Source organism: Betta splendens, chromosome 13 (assembly GCF_900634795.4).
Source record: "Betta splendens chromosome 13, fBetSpl5.4, whole genome shotgun sequence".
Taxonomy (NCBI): domain Eukaryota; kingdom Metazoa; phylum Chordata; class Actinopteri; order Anabantiformes; family Osphronemidae; genus Betta; species Betta splendens.
Window position 1 is genome coordinate 13,435,882 of NC_040893.2, and position 19,669 is coordinate 13,455,550.

At 45.7% G+C, this 19,669-nt stretch overlaps 1 protein-coding gene across 2 annotated transcripts; it reads right to left on the minus strand.

Annotated features, from left to right (window-relative positions):
* Positions 1–1,621: 1,621 nt before the first annotated feature.
* On the minus strand, positions 1,622–17,028 carry st3gal4 (ST3 beta-galactoside alpha-2,3-sialyltransferase 4). Of its 2 annotated transcripts, XM_029170818.3 has the most exons (12): positions 16,768–17,027; positions 12,453–12,520; positions 11,358–11,429; positions 10,768–10,849; positions 10,373–10,462; positions 8,680–8,777; positions 8,483–8,546; positions 8,155–8,250; positions 6,928–7,117; positions 6,242–6,379; positions 2,822–2,974; positions 1,622–2,332 (listed from the first exon to the last, which is right to left on the minus strand). In XM_029170818.3, exons 3-12 carry the CDS (start codon positions 11,377–11,379, stop codon positions 2,243–2,245), a joined length of 1,023 nt encoding a protein of 340 aa, XP_029026651.1. In that variant the 5' UTR covers positions 11,380–11,429; positions 12,453–12,520; positions 16,768–17,027; the 3' UTR covers positions 1,622–2,242. The 2 variants fall into 2 exon arrangements, with proteins under 2 accessions (XP_029026651.1, XP_029026653.1); XM_029170820.3 differs by lacking the exon at positions 11,358–11,429 and having other exon boundaries at positions 16,768–17,028.
* Positions 17,029–19,669: the final 2,641 nt, after the last annotated feature.

Genomic DNA, 19,669 nt, shown 5'->3' on the forward strand with positions numbered 1-19,669 from the left:
AGCACTTACACAGCGGCACGGCAATCACCACGCGTCATATATTCTTTGATGAAACGGCTAAACTAATGCATTCAGGGTCAGTGTGCTGGGGCCGAGAGCGCTGCATTGCTAATGAATCATTTTGGATATGGTGAGCATAAATGGGAGCAGCTGCTGCACCACAGTGGGATGCGCTCCAGGGTGAGGAGTTTAATTCACACCGAGACGTCGGCGCTAAACAAACGCAGCGTTCTGTAGCATAGGACGCTTTATGTGCGCAGCGTTTGTCCCGTGGCTGACGCTGACGCTGACGCGCGCGCTCCGGAGTCGGAGGTGTGCTCACAGTGCATTAGATCCTGCTGAGAAGTCTGACCTGCTTTCTAATTGTCGCACAAAACAGCCTGCAGTGTCACACAACTCCTGTTCAATTATATAACTCTGTCTGTTGTGTAACGCCAGCGAGCGCAGCCCTTAACGTGTGACGTGACGGGGCTCCTTCTTCACCAGAGGAAAACAGATGCTTCACTTTAGCTTAAACACACACTAGTAATGCAGGAAAACCGTTGTTGTCCTCACACCTGAGTGCACATGCAGCACAGCAGGGGGGCGATTTGAATGAATGTGATGATATTGGAACCGTGGGGGATAAAGGTAATTATTTTAAACTAACTAATATTCCATCTGCACAGATTCAGCAGAGCAGAAAATGATTTGCTGCCATCAGGCAGGGACATTAGTTGGCTCAGACAGATCATTTGAATAAAACTAACCAGATGATTGTGGTCTTCACTCGGCAACAGCAATATTTAGGTGTCTAGCACATTCTGGTGAAATAGGAACAACAGCTGAGCTAATGCGCAATAGAATGAGCAATCGGAGCCTTGGTAGTTGTGTCCAGAGTTTCGGTGGCAAAACAGGAGCAGTGCAATATTTACAGCACAGAGGTGCCTTTCTCACAGCCTGACCTTGAGTACAAGGTGTACATTACAATGCAAAAGATACAACACTGTGACCACAAGCGTCTCACCTGATATCGTACATCAGGGTAACATAGTTAGGTTCTAAGAGTGGAGTTGGAGTAGTACCAGTACCAGTAGCAGTAGCAGTTGTTGATGTCAACCCTATGGTCTAAATCACCAAATGTGCCCAGTCATACTCATCACATGGTGAGCTGGAAACCATCACAGCAGTCTTTATAACCATATGACACCAAAAGCATTGTTTGATTTCCTCCAGCACTAGTAAAGGCTGCTATAAACAGACATTCTGGCCCCTTGCAGCAAGTGCAGGCCATAATCAGCATTATGCTTTTATTGTTAATACTGTGCATGCATTCCCGAGCACACGTGCTAGTGTTGCTGTTATCACTACCCCAGGTACTGTACTTTAAGCTGGGCTGCTGCATGACTGCACCATGTGCAATGCAGCAGAATACAATATGGCCTGTATAATATGCACGGAGCAGAGTCTGTCCGCCCCCTAGTGGTGGACAGCGGTATGGCACAGTATACACAGGAAATGACACTGCAGTGTCATTACACTCAGCCCCACTTAGGCCTGTGTAGTGACATCTGAGGTATGAGTCAAAGCGATGTGGAAATGCTCGACTGTGACTTGGCAGAAGACAACAAATGCTATAAAATTCATTCTCATTGATTTTTATTACAAATAAATGTATTTCATTTTGTACAATAAAAAATATCCAGTGGTACCATTCATTTCTGAAAAACAAAAAAGATTAAATAAATAAAGAAACAAAGCAACACACGAATTCATACTCTCACGGTTGTGCACAATTCGAGTTTCACTTCATTTATAAATATATAATATTGTAATCAATCAACAGTCTGATCCATTCAATTAAACAAAAGTGTTTGTTCAAAGTAAGTCCCTAAAACTACAGAGAATGTAACATTTTTCACTGTAAAACAGATTTAAAGCCTAACGCACATGACTGAAAATGAATCTCATATCATTGTACATATGATTAGTTTTACAGGACACTCGAAAACACTTTTGAAAACACTGGGCCATCGTCACACATCCAAAGAAAGGCAGTTAAGTTGGTTCTCGTGATATTCAGATCTGCTGAGTAAAGGTGCCAGAGAGGTAAAAGTTATTCAAAGCTACATTTTTAACACTGTCGCCAAGTGATGACTTAGTGTACCAGCAAAAAGCCAGAAGGCACATTAAGGTCTAGACTGGATCAGATGACCAAATTCAAGTGTATCTTTATGATTTCAATAAAACTGGTAGAAGTGTGTCATAAACGTTGGTGCAGGAACGAAATAGCCCCAGATTCCTCTAGTCGTTTTAAAGTTTCGGCCTCGTGATTCACGTCGTGGTAGGAGTTCTGCAACAGGGGGAGAATGAGTGAATGAGCAGGCTGCTTTGGTCACTGCATGTTTAGATTAGATGTCGCGCCATTCAGAGGAGGTCTGTGTTCCACTTAATAGCCATCACCATGTGCTTTTCCCTTAGAACTCTGAGTCATGACATGCACGGTCTATTGAGACATCTAGTGGTCAAAAGCCTGGCAGATGTGACAGAGTTCATGCTGGAACATGTGAAATACACATTAGAATCAGCTGACAGCCTTTAAACACTTTTATAGATGGATTTATTGGAAAAACCAGCGCAGCAGGCCCTCTTTACTTTCTAAATGAGTCCACATAATACCTTCTTTAGTGCTAACATTTGTCAGCCCAACTTTCTGTTCTTATTGTTATTTCTGTCGTCACAGACATTCTAGATTTCCTCACTAGATGTGTGGTCACACAGTATGATATATTTTGTGAAATAAAGGATCAGACAATCTCAATAGAACAGTGGAGGCTCCTACCTTCATAGACTTCATGGTTTCATATCCATAGTAGTGGATCGGTTGCCTGTAGCTCCTTGAATCCGGGTATCCAAAACCAGCAATGTGGACCACATCACAGTAGTTCAGGGCAACAAAGACAGCGAGGATCCCCGTGGTAGGATGCACTGGGTTCTGCAACACAAACAACTAATGAATCCTCCTGCAATGAATTCAAGTTTACACTGGTTAGAGTTCTGACATCTGTCAGTAAAGCTGAAAAGAGTTGACTAAAAAGCACTAGCATAAAGCAAACATGGCCACCAAGTAAACACACGCGGGTCCATAAGGGACATTTTCTCAGCATGGCTTTTATTTGAGAAGGTAAAAAATAATAATAATATTAAAAAACTTCATCCTAATGCTACAACTTAACTGCAGTCCGCAACTCTACCACAAGGTGGCAGCAGACACCTGCTCAGTACCGTTCATTTCTTGTAATACAGTGCAATGTCCCATTCCTTCAGAATTATATCGATTTTTAATTGCAGTCACCCTATTCAGCCTGAGCCTAATGTGAAAACCAGGAATTATACGAACACTGTATTTTAACTTCTGCATTTATTCAATGTTTAATCCTCAGCACTGTTTCTGTTCTGGCTCTACACTGCAGACATTCCAGCAGCTTACTGGCTGCCTTAGCTGGGCCTTAGCAAAAGAAATGCACCCTTGGTGCCAGCAGCCAGTGGGCAATCCAGGCCAGCGCTCAGATCAGAGCACGTTATCTCCAGCCACAATATGAATCTCTGTTCTGTTCTGATCAAAGCGCCGGGAGTCGTCTTCGCATGTCAGAGGCTCCTCTCTCATATAAAGAAGCTTGTGTGATTGTATCATCTACTATTTGGTTCTAAAACGACATCTCTGACAAAGCCACAGGTGCAAATTTTGAAAGATGAATTTGTCTTTTATAATTAATTTAATTTTAAATCTAGGTTGACCTCATAAATAACCGCGTATATGTCTGTATGTTCCATCAAAGCGTAGGTTTGAGGAAGCTACAATGAACCACAACACCTGTAATAGCTTTTCTTGCCTCACGCCTATTGCTACAGTCTTTATTATACTGTAGCATTAAATACACAAATAAGAAATAACAGATTATTTGAATGCACTTTTCATACATGTTTCTCTCCGATTATACGCAGATGTCAATGTTCAAAAAGCTCCTGTCAGAAGAGGGAACACGTGAAGTATCACCACTGCTTCTGTGACCTTTGGTGACTCGACTTTCACAACCCCGTTTGTGAAAGCTCATTTCCTCAGCAGACCCATCCTGTGTGCCTACTCTGACTCGGCGTGACAAACAAAACAAAAGCTTTGATGTGCAACATCTTCGCGCGTCTCAAAGGCTTCAGCCGCGACAAGACGAGATCGAATCTGAGTTCCACACTTTGAGTCCGGCTGCAGACCCCAGTTCAGTTTTGTGTGGGATTCTCTCTACTGTTAGACATCACCGGACGTTTAAGGAGCGTCAACGCTCTCCCGGCAGCTGTTCCGAATCCCTCACCTGTGCACAATTTGATGATGTCATTGTTTTCCTCAGCAGGATCGCTGCCTGCATGGACATGTGTGTTCCGCCTCCCTGCTGGTGCATGAACCTAGGACTGGCGACTGATTCTTCCCATCACACGCGTCATGAAATCTTCCCACTTATATGCACATTAAGATACCTGCACACATTCTTTGCCCCCACATCCTTTACCACAAGCCACACCCATGCCGCCGCGCTGTATTCCACCTACATGTGCTTTACAGAGGCGTCCTCATCGCACTCGCTGCAGTCCTGAAGGTATCGCCGGCCTCTAAACTGTGTGTTTCCACTGAGCAGCGGGTTTTTCTCTCCTTGTTGTTAAACATTGTAAAGTCCCTGGATTCTTTTCAAGTCATCCCTTGCTTAAGGCAGTGACAAAGAACAGAAAGATGCAATAACTAAAACGACAGGACAGTTTGTGGAATGTTTCCTGTTACGTTTTTAGTTGTTGTCTCAGTTGAGCTCTCACATTGTCACCTCCCACATGTAGAAGCGGTGGGTGTGTAGGTGTGCGAGATGTGTGAATGACAGCACATGAACGTACTGTACAGAGTCTCTTGAACTGTGTTCAAGGTTAAAGTGGAAGGAGGCCTGACTATAACGCGAGCATGGCGAAGAAGCAGCCTCTGTCACGCCCCCGTCTCTAACGCCACATTCAAACGGATCAGTGAGATACTCAGAACCCGACGAGCGTCCTGCAAATGGGCCACAGCTGACATTCTGAGTCCATTAACCTCACGCAGTCGCCGGCACAGGGGCCGGAGCGCAGCTCTGCAGCGGAGCGGACCCGCGCATAGTTTGGACGCGGGCCCGTTGGCGCCTTGGTGAGAGGGGAGCGAGAGGGGCTGCGCGTTGTCGCCAACGCAGGCCAGACCCACTGCGGCTCAGCCTGAGCCTGCGCGAGGCGGCCGGCGGGAACATAAGAGCATTAAGCGGGTGCACGTGTGAGCGGAAGAATGTCGTGTGGAGGTCGAGCGGAGGAAAGTGCACGAGGGCGTCAAAACGAGGCCTGTCGGGGTGCGTGCGTGCATACGTCTGTGTGTTAATGTGCGTCCACGATGCTCTGACAGTTGCGCAAGGCGTATTTAGTCGCTCCGCGGCTTCATTCCTCCACCTTTCTCCTCCTCCGACCTCCCTCCAACCTCGGCGGCCCCGCTGCATTCCCACCGCCCGCCCGCTCCTCCCGCGCACCAGCCAATTGTGTTGGTGCGGCAGCCCGACAGGGCGACACCCCCATCGCGCTCACACAAAAAGGGCTCAGGAGAGGGGAGCAGGCAGAAGCAACAAGGCTGAGCCCAGGCCCCACGGATCACAGCCAGCCACACTGTGTTACGGGAAACAAAGAGCCAGTAAAAACCCTCGTATTCCACATGTTGATGCCTCGGCCAGCGACGAACCGAGGTCCAATTTGTGAAAATAGAAAACACATTAATGGCACAGTGTGAGAAGTGTCCGAGTCATTGCGCAACCCATGTTCCTCTGCTTTGTTTGCAGCTATGCTTCGCCTGTGTTCCTCCCAGGTTTGTGTCTTTTCTGGTTTCATGTTTTATGTCGAAAAGCCACACGTCCCCATAAACAGCCTTTTTGCGCATCTGCTTAGAATTCGGGCAATTTCTTTCAAAAGCCGATGGATTTCCACGGATCTGCGGACGCGAGGAGGCCTATCTGGTGAGGAGAGGCCAGAATGCCAGGCGGGGGGGGGGGGGGGGGGGGTAAATGTCGTGTTGTGCAGTAACTGGAGCCACAGAACTCACCGCTGACCCTGCCACATGTCAGGAGCAGTGCCTCCCACAGTAAACAGCACTCGAGAAGCTGCGGCGAACGAGGCCTGTTAGCGTTAGCATGGGAGGCGGAGGGGGAGCGCGCCTCACCTGCTTGCTCTTGGGGTCCAGAGGGATGTGGAGCAGCGTCCCCGCGGTCTGCCACAGAAAGTGAGGGTCCAGCACTCTTATTTTACTGACGTCACCCTGCCAGATCTGAGGAGGGGGCTTCCAGAAGCCTTTCCTGACCTGCGACGTGCACACAAAGAAGGACGAGAGATAAGAGACAGGATGTTTGGAGGCCGAATCGGATGAAGGACAGAAAGGCATCAAATTAATGCTTTTGAGGGCACTCACACAAACACAGACGCAATGGAAGCTATGAGTCGCTCATGTCTGGAGGCAACTAAATCAATGAGCAAATTAGCGGGTAATGACCCTGCAACTATTAGCAGTAGGAGGCCGGAGATGCCGGGAGCAACAGAGTGAGGAACGGCAGACCATGGAAAATACATTCACCGGCTGGCATCGCTGAAGCCAGACCCTTTAAGCATTTGTTTTTGAGACAGATGAGAGACAAAACCTGGAAGAGAAGCTAAAAGCAGCGTGTTTACGCGAGGCAGCGAGAGAGGAAGTAAGCTTGTGAGATGGCAAGCACGTGTGTGTGTGTGTGTGTGTGTGCGTGTGTGTGTGTGTGTGTGTGTGTGTGTGTGTGTGTGTGTGTGTGTGTGTGTGTGTGTGTGTGTGTGTGTGTGTGTGTGTGAGAGAGAAAGAGCATTCTCACACAAATCCTGTACCCTCTTCTCATTATAGAGGATCTCTTTGAGCCAGCGTAGATCTTGCTGCTTGAAAGGCACCAGCACCATAAGTGTGTCGCGCTCGTTGTGCTTTGTGGGGTCGTAGGAGGCCGACTCCGGGTAGAAGAACCTCATGGTGGTCTTGTTGCCTACGTCGCTTTCATAGCCTCTGACTGGGGCATCGTTCAACCTGAGGCAGGACAGAAGGGGTGGCATCCAGTAAACTGGCGATCCTCATAGCTTTGTATTGCTGTTAGTATCAACCTACATCCTGTTGCATTCATTAGAGCTTCACTTTGTGGCAGGAAGTGTTAATAGAGCTTCTCTCTATTTCAGGATGTTACTGCACCTCAGGGTTTACAGGCTCATTCATGGCAACAGAACCAACTGTAGGTTTAAGTCATATCACACGTGAACTCACTGCTCTTATACAGTAGCTACAAGCCCTAAATAGTTATTCAGTGTTTACAATGTGAGTGATGAGATGAATCACTCTGTTTTAGTAATGGGTTAAAACGAAGACAATGAACCTTCCAACCCTATCACATTAAACTAAGCACATGACGTTACTGTCCTGCAACCTAACAGCGAAACACACAATAGGAAGTGAGGAAACTCGCTAAATGAGTAAATTATTAAACATGTAAATGCTTCGTTCCAGAAAATGTCCATGCTGTTCATTAAAAGTCTGATCATGGTTTATTCAGTCACTGAACAGTTATCACAGTGGACGGAGACTCAATGAGAATCTGGACAGGCTTCACCAGACTATAGCTGCACGTCTGTGACCCAAACGGCCCCGATGATGTCGAACGCTCAGGTCTGCACTGGATTCTAAATGTCAACGACCTCACTCTAATTGGCCAAGGGAGCGATTCGCTACTGGGAGGAGTGGGAGAGATGCACTGTGACCAGGCCAGATTTGTGGGGGGAAAAGGAGGGGGGGGTGGAAGAAAAATGCATTGTGGTGAGGCCAAATTCTGGCTATTTGAAAGAGGCTTATAAATACTCTAAATGTGTCCATTCCAAGGCTGTTGAGTCATATCTGCAGAAAAATGCTGAGTAAACGACATGCTTTGATTTCTCCTTAAAACAATAGGGATCGACACAAGGCTAGCTGCTAAGATGACGTGTTTGTAGCGTCACACAGTCGATGCCTGGGACGGTTGTTTAGTAACCAGTTATATACAGAATAAGAACAGTTAGTGTGGTACGGTGCTCGCTTACCGGATGACTACATCATATTTGTTGATGGTGCTTCCCAGGGAGCTGTTTTTAATGGCGAAGCCGTTGCCTATGACTACGCAGGTTCTGCATTCAAGCCTGTGGAGACACACGACACATGCACGCAAAGGGTTAAAGGGCGACATGGCTGCTCGTTGACCCACCTGCAGCCTGCAATTTTCTGAGCTGCTCTTTAGCACTAAATAAGTGCCCTTAAACGTGCTTTCTGCTGACTCTGCATAAACGCGAACCACCTTTTTGTTTGCATCTTTAGCTCTTAGATGATCTCAGTGTCTATATTTACGACCTCGCTATGTTTGCACACACTTACTTTTTAATCTGAGCTGGCACCTCATAACTTTTGGTCATGGCAAGAACTTTCAGCAGCATCTGTTCTGGAAAGACAAACGAAAAAAGAATGTGACAGAGAATGTGATCATTAAATCGGTTCACCTTTAGAGGAGGAGGATCCTGGAACACAGTGCTGTAAGGGAGGCATGATGATGATGATGATGATGTCAAACCTACCGCTGCCCTTCAAGCCGTACGGCAACGTCAGCTTCGACAGACGCTCCCTCCAGAAGAAGTCCTCCAGCTGGAGGAAGAGCTGCGTCTGCCTGCTGATGCTGCGGGACACATGTCAGGAGGGGAATTAATACTTCTGGGTTCTGGAACGTTACGCGCGGCGCTGGGCCGATGGAGGATGTGAAAAAGGCACGAGGCAGCGGCGGGCGAACAAAGCAGCGTTTTGTTTCGTAGAAATAGCAGCAAGGCTGTAGCTGTAAAACCAACTCAGCCAGATGTTCTGGTATCTATTAGACAGGTGCTACACACTCATTATAAACAAGGCAGGCGTTTATATTAAGTCATGTGATTGATATTCCCCTCATTAAAAGAGCACAAACAAATTCGAAACGAAACCATTCCCAGAGCTGTTAGAGTCCGACGAACGCGGCAGGTTGCAACACGACGCGGCTCCTCTGTGCTGCCTGCTTCCGACTACAGTTGCTTTTGACACTCACTCCCTCAGACGTTTATCATCCTCGTGTGCCAGCGAGCTCTCCACAGGGGCTCAGGATAAATCTCCAGGGGTGGGGTCTAATTAGAGAAATGTCACTGTGGCTGCCTGGAGGGCCTCCCTGTGACTGGAAGCACTGGCGGCGACCTGATGCAAAGCATGCTCCTTCACATAAGCTCCGTCTGAACGTGGACGCTTCCACCGTGCTGACCTTGGAGGAGGCTGCGCCACAGATGGAGACAATATCAAGTCTGTATCTGTACTACGTAACTAAATATACAGCTGAATAAACTAATAGAGAGGAGATTGGAGCCCGTGGAGCAAGAGGACAAACATGCCATTGTCTGCAGCTTTATCATGTGCTCATTCTTAGTCAATATTGGTTTTTACATTTACTCCTCATTCTCATTTCGTCACGACACATTCCACTCCAGTTACCAAATTTACTGTAATGTCTTGGGTGGAAACTTTTTTATAAACCATGCAGTCTTCTTCTCATGAATGGTAAAGACTGGGCTTGGCATCTTATGTTCCAACTAGACAAAGCATTTCCATTAGAGAATGCGGTGAATGCTTCAATGCTGAATGTATTCCTAAAGAATTGCTGAAAGTAGCTGAAACATTTAAAACAGATGAAAATAGCTCAAGCATGTAAAGCATAGATGAATTAGAAATTGTTTAGAGCACTGAATATTTGCAGAAGAAGCTAAAGAAGTTGAATTTTAAATGGAGGAAACTTGAAAAAGACTTGCTGAAATTAAAGAACTGACTCAAAAAGGGCTCATCAAGTAGTCCTAAATAATAAAAAAAAGCAGTCAAAATCAGAAATCAAAAAGGTTTAGAGCTTAGTTAGTAGCAAAGGTTTACACAATTAACTATTCAAAAGCAGAAATTATTCTATTAAAGCTAAAAACCCTGCCTAACTGGGTTTTACACCAGTTTCTGTTATGGTGCATCACCCACAAGGCATTGTGCTATATATTGGCAAATATATAATTTGCTCATCAGTAATATACACATAGTTTGACCTGCACGTTTTGATATTTGAATGGTTTCTGAAGCTTAAAGTATGCGGGACTAGTTAGATGCAGACGGAAAAACTATAATAATAAAGATGAAAGTGAATGCTGGAGGCGTTCTGTGATAAAAGTGCTGGTGGACCTTTTTCCCATCCACTCCCTACACGGACATGCCGTTACTCACTTAAAGTTCAGGCTCTCCCACTTCTTCTGCGTCTGCCAGCCGCCACACAGTGACTTGCTATTGTTCAGAGGCTTTCTGTTGCTTATGCACCTGAAAGACAGGCAATAACCACAAACTGGCATGAGACACGCTGCTGAATCCATAAAGGCGCACTGTGCCCAGAACATAGAAAGAAAAAGACTGGCGTGTGAGGGCCTAAATGGACCAAGAGCACAGACCACTGAATGAGCAAAATGTGGGACGTCGTCTCAACTTTTAATGACTCAGCACTTCACAGGCCTCATGGGCTCAGTCTTTACCAGAAATGGGCATTTCTGTAATTATGTGACCTCAATCCCAGAGTAATGGAGACAGAGAGAAGAAAGACGTGGCTGTGTTAGCTTGTGTGTAATTACCTCTGGAGTACGGCAGGGAAATGGTAGTATGTGACAAAGACGATGAAGAAGAAGAGGACTGGGAGAAGCCTAAGGCACCATGCTGGAGTCAGGAAAGACAAAAACACAGAGGCATTAAAAAAACGGACTCATCAAAAAAGGCTTTAAAAAAGGCTTTAAATGCTTGAATTTATTAAATTGGAGGACTGTTATGGAACAATCTGCGCCATTTAACTATGACGTATGATTCTAACACACAAAGTGGCATCCAACACAGATGTTGAGACGGAACAGAGAAACTCAGATGAGTTTTCATAAATTCCCAGGAGCTGCCACCCGCTTCTCTGAGGTAACTTCACAGGAAACCTTCGGTCAGAATTTCGAAACTGAGAGTGAAACCTTTACAATAAGCACCAGTCGCAGTGTGCATAAAACCCTCATTGATGCACACTCAACCGCAAAATACACTGACCTTATACTCATTGTGCGAATTCTACTTTTGCAAGTTGGTACTCTGTCGGTTTTTAGGTCGAAGCCATTAGAAAGGTGCATGCGTAAACGTGCGAGTGGTTAAAGCGTTAGCGATGCGATAATCTGGGACGAGAGCTCACTTTTAATTATGTTCTTGGACATCTTCACATGTTCCTCTGTCCTCTCATGTCTGCGCAGTGCATGAGGTTATCCTGGTAGGAGACACACAGCGTGATTCACATCGGATATAGACTTCAACAGTGAAATAAAGTGATTAATAGAGTCATAGTTCACGCGCACGCACTGTAAACGAATGGCTCAGACGAGGGAGTGGTAGATAAGCAAAGCAATTCCAATTACGGGAGCAATAACGCGACGGGAGGACGAACAGTAAACAAAGACCTGAAAGACTGTGGAGGAAGCGTGAGAGGGAGAGGCAGCAGATGAGGGCTGATCGATTTAAGAGGATCAGGCTGGGCCGATAAACACTCGGCCCTTGAAGTGAAGGATATACAGTATTCAATCCCACAGCATCACGCCGGCTTCCGCCGCACTTTGGAGAGTTCGGATTACGGCTTAGATCAGATTAAAGGGAATTCTTCCTGATTCATAATTTGCAGGCCTGAAGCGCCTCGTGCTCTACAAACGGTTACAGTGGAGGAACCAGACCCTTGCGGCGCCCGGCTGAGGACCTACTTCAACACGCGCCATGGCAACGTATACTGTACGTGGGCCTGGAATCCACAAAAAGCAGCAGCGACGTGATTAACGGCACCACAGAGATGCGCTGCGGATTTCCATTGAAAGTGGGTGCACACCCAGGCCCCTCCCATCAAAGCACACTGATATTCACTATCTATGTGCAGCAGCTGCAGCAGATAGTGGCTTGGGAGTGTCTGCGTCTTCATCACGAGCTGGATGTGACGCTGGGCCGTTATTGTTCAGCAAATGATATACTGTAGAGACTGAGGAATGTGGAGAGGCGCTTTTCCCACTTTCATGTGTTGCATCACAGGTTATATCACGTCAGTTGTTTGGGGGTTTAATACCATGATTGTCTTCAACATTTTGGCCAAATGCAAATATTATATCACAAAGGTCAGATCATGGCTGCATGCGGTTATTACAGTAAGAGCTGCTCTTGGCAGAGGTTCCTCTGGAACACGGGCCTGAACACAGAACCATGCCCAGGTTTGATCCAGGCAGCGCTAAATGCATTACTGCAACATCTTTACCTTTTCCCTCTTTCATTTCCAGAGGCCTTGTCCTCGGTGACTCTGATGTAATGACTCCAGGCTTCTCCCTGTAGTAAAAAAACAAAAAGAGACCAAAGCAAATGTTAAATATTTAAAACGACACGTCGACAACATGTTCTCAACGCTCTACAGGGACCTGATGGCAGAACTCAAATAAAAAGAGCAAAAGAAAACATGATTGTGTAAGCACTGTACACTGACACTGTAGTTTTTTATTAAGTTTTAATTCCAATCCTATAGAAATGCATGTCAATAATGACATCAGCACTTTTGTGTCCACTGGTGCTCATCAACACGCAGCTCCCAGGAGCACAGACAGAGACCACAGGCGCCGCACAAGCTGAGCAACACAGTCCCCAGCTGTGAGTACAGTACAGTAAGTGTGTGTGTGTGTGTGTGTGTGTGTGTGTGTGTGTGTGTGTGTGTGTGTGTGTGTGTGTGTGTACTTGTACTTGTACTTGTACTTGTACTTGCATCAAGGTGAGAACCAAAAAAATGTGTTTCCCTGCCAAAGTGAGGACGTTTTGACAAAGTGAGGACATTTTGGCCGGTCCTCACTTCTTTGAAGGCCTGTTTGAGGGTTAAGATGTAATTTTAGGGCTGTGGTTAGAGTTTTGGTTCGGATTAGAGCAAAGATGAGACGTCTGCCTTTGGTTGTGTGTTAGGGTTAGGGTAAGGTGTCAGGGAAGGCATTATGTCAATGGAGGTCCTCACTTTGACGTAAGTACAAGTGTGTGTGTGTGTGTGTGTGTGTGTGTGTGTGTGTGTGTGCGTGCGTGCGTGCGTGCGTGCGTGCGTGTGTGTGTGTGTGCGTGCGTGTGTGTGTGTGTGTGTGTGTGTGTGCGTGTGTGTGTGTGTGTGTGTGTGTGCGTGTGTGTGTGTGTGAAGCCTAAAGCACGTTGTGCAGAGAACTGACGTCGACAGCAGTCTTCGACGTGTAATGGACCAAAGGAGCACGGTGAGGTTCAGCCCTGCCAGAAGTGCCCTTCAGCACACATGTTCTCAGAGCCCTGCTGCAAGAAGGCCCACTTAAAGAGCTCAGCCACACACCGTAGTGATTAAGAATGAGTCAGGCGGCTTTTATGGAACAGCTCAGAGGAAGTGATTTCGGCAGCAGCAGCTCACGGGAAAACTCTGGCAAGCATTAGGTCGACTTCCTTTCAACCACATTTCAAAATAAGGCTGTGTTGCTTAATGAGGCTGATGATGTGCTGATGATGTCATTAACGGGGCTAATGTCTAATGATACTGTAGGTGTCTAACTCTTTAATAGGTGTTTTGTATGTTGTGTTATTGACCTTACAGAAATGATCTTTGCCTCTAAATGTACCTGGCAACAGATTTTTTTTGCTGTGGATGTGTGAGAATCACCTCTACAGAACATAATCCCAGGATTTAATCTCATCAGGAGAGCTAAATCTGGGACCATTTCTAAAGCTTTCAAAGAAATTACTGAATACAATCAACTTGCTCTGGGAAAGCGAATGAAAAAGGAACCTTCAGCAGCACAACGTGGGTACGGCAGTCGATTAGCGCTCACTGCCTGTTGAACGTGTATTAATATCTGCATATTAATAACCAGTATGTACATATTCACATATGAGAATCCTGAACATGCATGAACCAAGCAACAACCGAGACTAGTTGAAAAGTCCCAATCACTCAATTCACATTCCATTGGATGTAATCCATTGTATGGAAACCAGTCAGACCAGTTAGTATAAGATTAGGAATAAGATTTCTGATGAAACAGTTGTTCATTGTTGAGATAGCTGCTCATGAGTGGATTGCATTAGTGAAAAAGCAATAATGAAGCACTTTACTATTACTGATAAATAATGACTTCATCAGATAATGGTCAGCTAAAAGTGATAGAAGTCCCACTAGAAGCACCAGAACCAGCCAAAAAGAATGTCGAAATGCCTGGACTGGACTTTTTTTCTATTACCGTGTCAACATTGACATGAAATAATGTTATTTTCACACAATGTTAATTGTAATTCACTTGAATAATAGTTCAATAATAGTTGCTATTTGCATTATTGTTAATAGAAAACAAGTGTTTCAAAAGTCCCCAAGGCATTTACCACTGGCGTTTTTCTTTAGAAGCATGTTAATAAGTAACCATCCTTTATAATCAGTCAGCTCTTCGTGATGATGCCAAGGCACTGTCTGCAGCCGTTAGTTACCTGAAATGCAGGTGCTCCGTGTGTCAGATAGGTCTCATTATAGTAGTTAATAACTAAAAGCATGTGTGCAGCCTGCACAGCCCTGCCTGTTCTCCCAGCGTCCCCGCAGGTACAGCGTCTGCTGGACGCACCTGAAACAGGTAATCCTGCGGACGGGGCAGGGACGGCTGGATGACAAGCAGGGCCGGAGCTGTCAAAACCACAGTTACTCACAGCGTGTGTTTGTGCAGAATGTTTGCACAGCATCGCAGTCACTTGTGACTCAGACTTCTTTGGAGACCAATCTGTTTGTTATTAGGTCTGTAAAACTCGAAGGTTTGTTCACTTTCAGTATTGTTTTGATAGACAAAGACTTCTTCCTCATTTAAACTATACAGTAACACGTTATACTGTATATCTGCAATGTGCTGTACTTTCAACACCATTTAAATATACCAGTTATCTTATGGTATAGGATAAAACTGAATGAATGATGAAATCATTAAGAATTTCATTGTATCAAAGAAAAGACTGTGTCTAGATTTTCCTTGAAGCCTTTTAGTGACTCAGTAATGACCTCAGATCTGTGTGCATTGTTTGTGGGGGATGATCTGAGACAGATCTGAATAGTAAAAGTGAGCGAACATCAGTATTGAAAGCCATTTTCTATTTAGAGGCTTGCGTTTGAAACAGATCTTCTTTCTTGTTTACTTCAGGACTGCTGGAATAAAACAGGGCCTTGGGGTTGGGCAAGGTTCTGATTTGGTTGTGCACGGTCACAAACAGAGACGCATGTACCGCTAACGAGACCCAAAGCCACCGCGGACCCTCAGGACTCTGCCTGGTTTGCCCACTCGTGCTCCAGCTCTGCAGACCTCCTCTCACAAGGCTTGACATGATGCCATAAATCTCTACTCTTCCTGCTGAGAGACTCTGGAGACCTCTGGGCTTTCACTGTAGGATGATTACCAGACAGATGTGTGTCCATCTTTTTTTTTTTTGTAGCCAGATTGATAGATTTAAGCAGGAGTGGGTCACTGCTGAGGGGATATCGTGGTGTTTCAGCTCTTTTGCAAATTGCCATGTGCTAAATGTCTCTAAACCCCATTAAATGTGACATCTGTGAAAAAGGAAACCCTAGCGTCCACTACACTCACTGAAAACAACAGTCTAAGAGGAATGTCACCACAACAGTGTGCGATTAACAAGAGGTGGAACTGGTGGCAATGGATTAGAATCCATATAATGCGCCTTAATCCCAAATGACTATAATAAAGCTTTATGATTACGCCTGTGAGTAACTGTGCAGCTAGTGACGACCTTTAGGAGAAACTAAGCTCACACTGACTCATGGTGCCTCATCTTTCCACTTCCTGTCCACAGACCTACTGTACGTCTCCCCGGCGCTGACCCCGGTTAGGACGTGGCACCGAGCCAGAACCGGCACGGCCCGTGGACGGAGCAGAGAGGACGCAGTGAAAAACCACCTGGATGAGTCTTCATCTGACGCTTATCTTTTCAAGGCGATTTACCTTCAGTCGATAGGTTCTCGCCTGTTTGCTGTTTGTCGGTTGGCAGATAAATGGAGCTCTTTCTTTCTTAATATGGGTCAGCTACTGCTACACAGCTTTCTATGAAACCGCCTAACGTTTGTTTAACCCGGCCTCCACGTATCCGAGCTGAGGGCAACCAGTGAATGATTCAAGGACCATCACGCAGGAGTCACTGCCCTAAAGAGCGAAGCCTGGCCATAGATCTGAATCTAAGTGAGCGTGATAGGTGTGTGTGCATCCATTACACACGCAGCTCAATAAAGCCTAATGTGACTAAAATAGTAGTAAAGCAAAGCTCCTTAGAGGTGCTGAGATCATTTTAAGTCAATGTAACTGATTGTTGCTGGCATATTTAATAAGAGAGACAAAGAGGGAAATAAGTTAGAAAACACGTTTTTCCTTTTCAATGCAGCCTGGTGTTTCCACCCACAACCCATTTAAAGGAATGTAGGATAACACAACTGACCACGGCGACACACATGGCACAAACTGAGTCTGACATCGAGGGATCTAACGAGGCCAGTCGCAACAGATCACTGTCGTTTCGCCTCCACGCAACTCGGCGCTTCTTACCGGCAGATGAGCGTCGGCCGACGGGACCGAGCCCGTCGCGGTGCCGCTGGGCGAGGATGTTGCGAAGAAGTTCGCGTGGCTCCGGGTGGTGCTCGATGCGTGGGAACGCGGGGGGGAAAACGCGTCTGGCCGCGGCGCACACGCAGGAGGAAAAAAGAAGAAAAAAAGCAGCGGCGTGTTGAGATCGCTAAAGTTCACGCAGCGGAGGCGCAGAGTTTGCGCGCAGAGCGCAAGGTCGCAGCCTGGCGTGTAGATATAACGGTTTACTGGAACGCGCTCTCTCTCTTTATCTCTGCGTGTGTCTCTCTCGGCCCGTCCTCTCAGGCACAAGCCCGCATGCGCGTGTGAATAAAAAAAAAAATATATACTCGATACTCGCCCTGTCTGCTTCCTGGACGGAACTGAACCAGAAACCAGCGCCGCGCATCACGCACGAGCTGAATCAGTGCTTGCGGATGGCGTTGAGGTGCGATCGCCAGCACATCGCGATTCTTTGCACCGTTACGCATGAACGCAACTGGAGTTGTGTCCCAGAGGGAACATCTGGAAAGCCTTTACCGCTGGCTGTGGTTCTCTGGAACTCTGTGTGCAGCAGATAATAGGCTGACACACGGAGGAGGAAGGACTAGCAAGTAAAGGAATTAAGACATGCTGTAAAATATAAAATAAAAGCACGAGTATCATCATAAAATGTGCAACAGCGGCTGTGGCTGCTGGATTGAATCACTGAAGAAGCCTGAAATGACCAGTGGAAAATCAGGTTGGGCTTTTCCTTCACTTTCAGTGATTTGAGGTCCTGGTTCAGGAACATGTGTTAAACATTAACTTCTTACGTGACACAAAGACTTGTTTTTTTGGGTTTTTTTTTTTTTTGCTTATATTATTTTAGCATTTTGACAGTTTCTTAATTCGTTCTTCCCTCCAGTTCTTGCTTTCGCACCAAAAACCTGTTGCCACACGTCATGGAGCCTTATCGTGGACCTGCAGCCTTGTTGTGTCTAGATAAGGTCGCGTCTGCGTCTGGACGGGTCGTCCCACAGCGCCAGGGGTTTTGAGGTCGTCGTTGCTGCCTCGGAAATCGTTGCTCAAATGCGTTTGCAGGATCTTGATTGTATCATCAAAGTGAGCGGTGATGTGTTGCGAGCGCCGGAGTTCACACACAATGAGGTTTGATCGAGGCAAATCCAGACACATCCTAATTCTGTGGGTGCATTGATGTGAATGGCCTGTGGGCTAACAGTGATGTGCATGAAGCTGGGTTTTGGCCAACAGACACATCACAACATTATCAGACTGTATTTTACTTATTATTATTGTCTTTGTTCATGATTATATGTTCTATTTTAACAGCACATGTGCACAGCGCGGGTTGCATCAAAACACGCACAGTGCAACGTGGTGGTAGTGAATGGGAGGGGGGGGGGGGGGCAAGTTACGGCAGGTACAGCGAGGGAGACGAATACGTTTAGTGAAGAGTGGAAAAGAAAAAGGCAAAACAAGAGAAGAGAAGAATAATAGAAAAGGGCTTTTATTGTCTTAAGCTCTAGTTCAGATGAGGATTCGTTCCCTTAAACGATCCTGAAGAGTCCAATCTGTTTGTATATCGTCACAGTGATCTTTGGAACTTGGTGAAACAACATGAGCCCCCTCCTCCACAGCCCAGGGCACAGTGTCCCAGATCAATACAGGCGATAAGGAAGCAGAAAAGGGGGACAACACCACTGGTAGCAATAAAATGACCAAAAAAACTGGAAAAGAAAAATGCTCCACTCACCTAATCTGCTTCTGTTGAAGGCGAACTTCCTTCTTCTTCCTCACAGCATCACTTGCTTCAGCAGTTCACAAACTGTAAACTGTGCTGGCTTCTCTAGGTGAACAGAGCTACAGTACAGTGATAACTTACTCTAATGACACCTCTACAGTTGTTGCACAATGAGTTAAGTCTTGCTATTACTTAATAACATGAGTCCCTGTTGTGCAAGTTACAATTAAAGTGTCTGAAAGGTGTCTGTTCTAGTCCTTAAGTTAGAAAACAGCGTCTATCAGATTTATTGTGCATTTGTATTTATTAACACACTTGATCTTTGGTTGCTTTGGTAGTTTTTTTTATTGAAAATATGTTTAAACTTTATTTGTAATGCATCTACTGGCAACAACATTGTTTTTGAATAATACAGTGAATAAATATTTGCCCACTACCAGGGACCAAGGGATCTGAGGGAGTCCAACAGGCCCATCGCTGCTTTCTGCTAAATGAATCATTAACATATGATGTTCATATGTTGTATCAGCAAATCAAAGGATTTTTTTATTATCCCACATAAAAATGTCTTATCTACACAGTCACACCGACACAAAAGCATCAATTAAAACAATGTTTTCACTGCAACCTGAGACCTTTCAGCCACTGCTATCTAAATCGGTGTCTCGCAACAGAAAGGTTTCGCAAATTAATCTCGGTTGTGATTCCGCTTTATGTTTATTTCCCAACTAGCGAAGCCGTTTGACTGTTTTGGACAATAAAGCAGATGTAACCAGGGGTTACCACAAAAACCGACCTACACACAGCTATGATCCTGTTACGAAAGGCTGTCCTGACTCTTTGTGTTGCCTCTGTGTTTACGTGCCCTTCTTGTAGCCTGGCAGGTTCAGCCACAAGAATATTTGACTGCCTCTCCCATGTTTGCACATTCAACACATTCAACACATTCCACATTTTTCATTTCTTACAAGTTGCCCTAAAATTAAACATTGACTTCACTCATCTCTGTGCATTAATGTGGACTTACTGTAAAACACGAGTAAGTCCGCATTGAACACATTAGGATTGCTTTATCAACTGCTGTACGTAATACAGGCACTTCTGCATTTGATGCAACATGTACTGTAAGTCGCCCACACA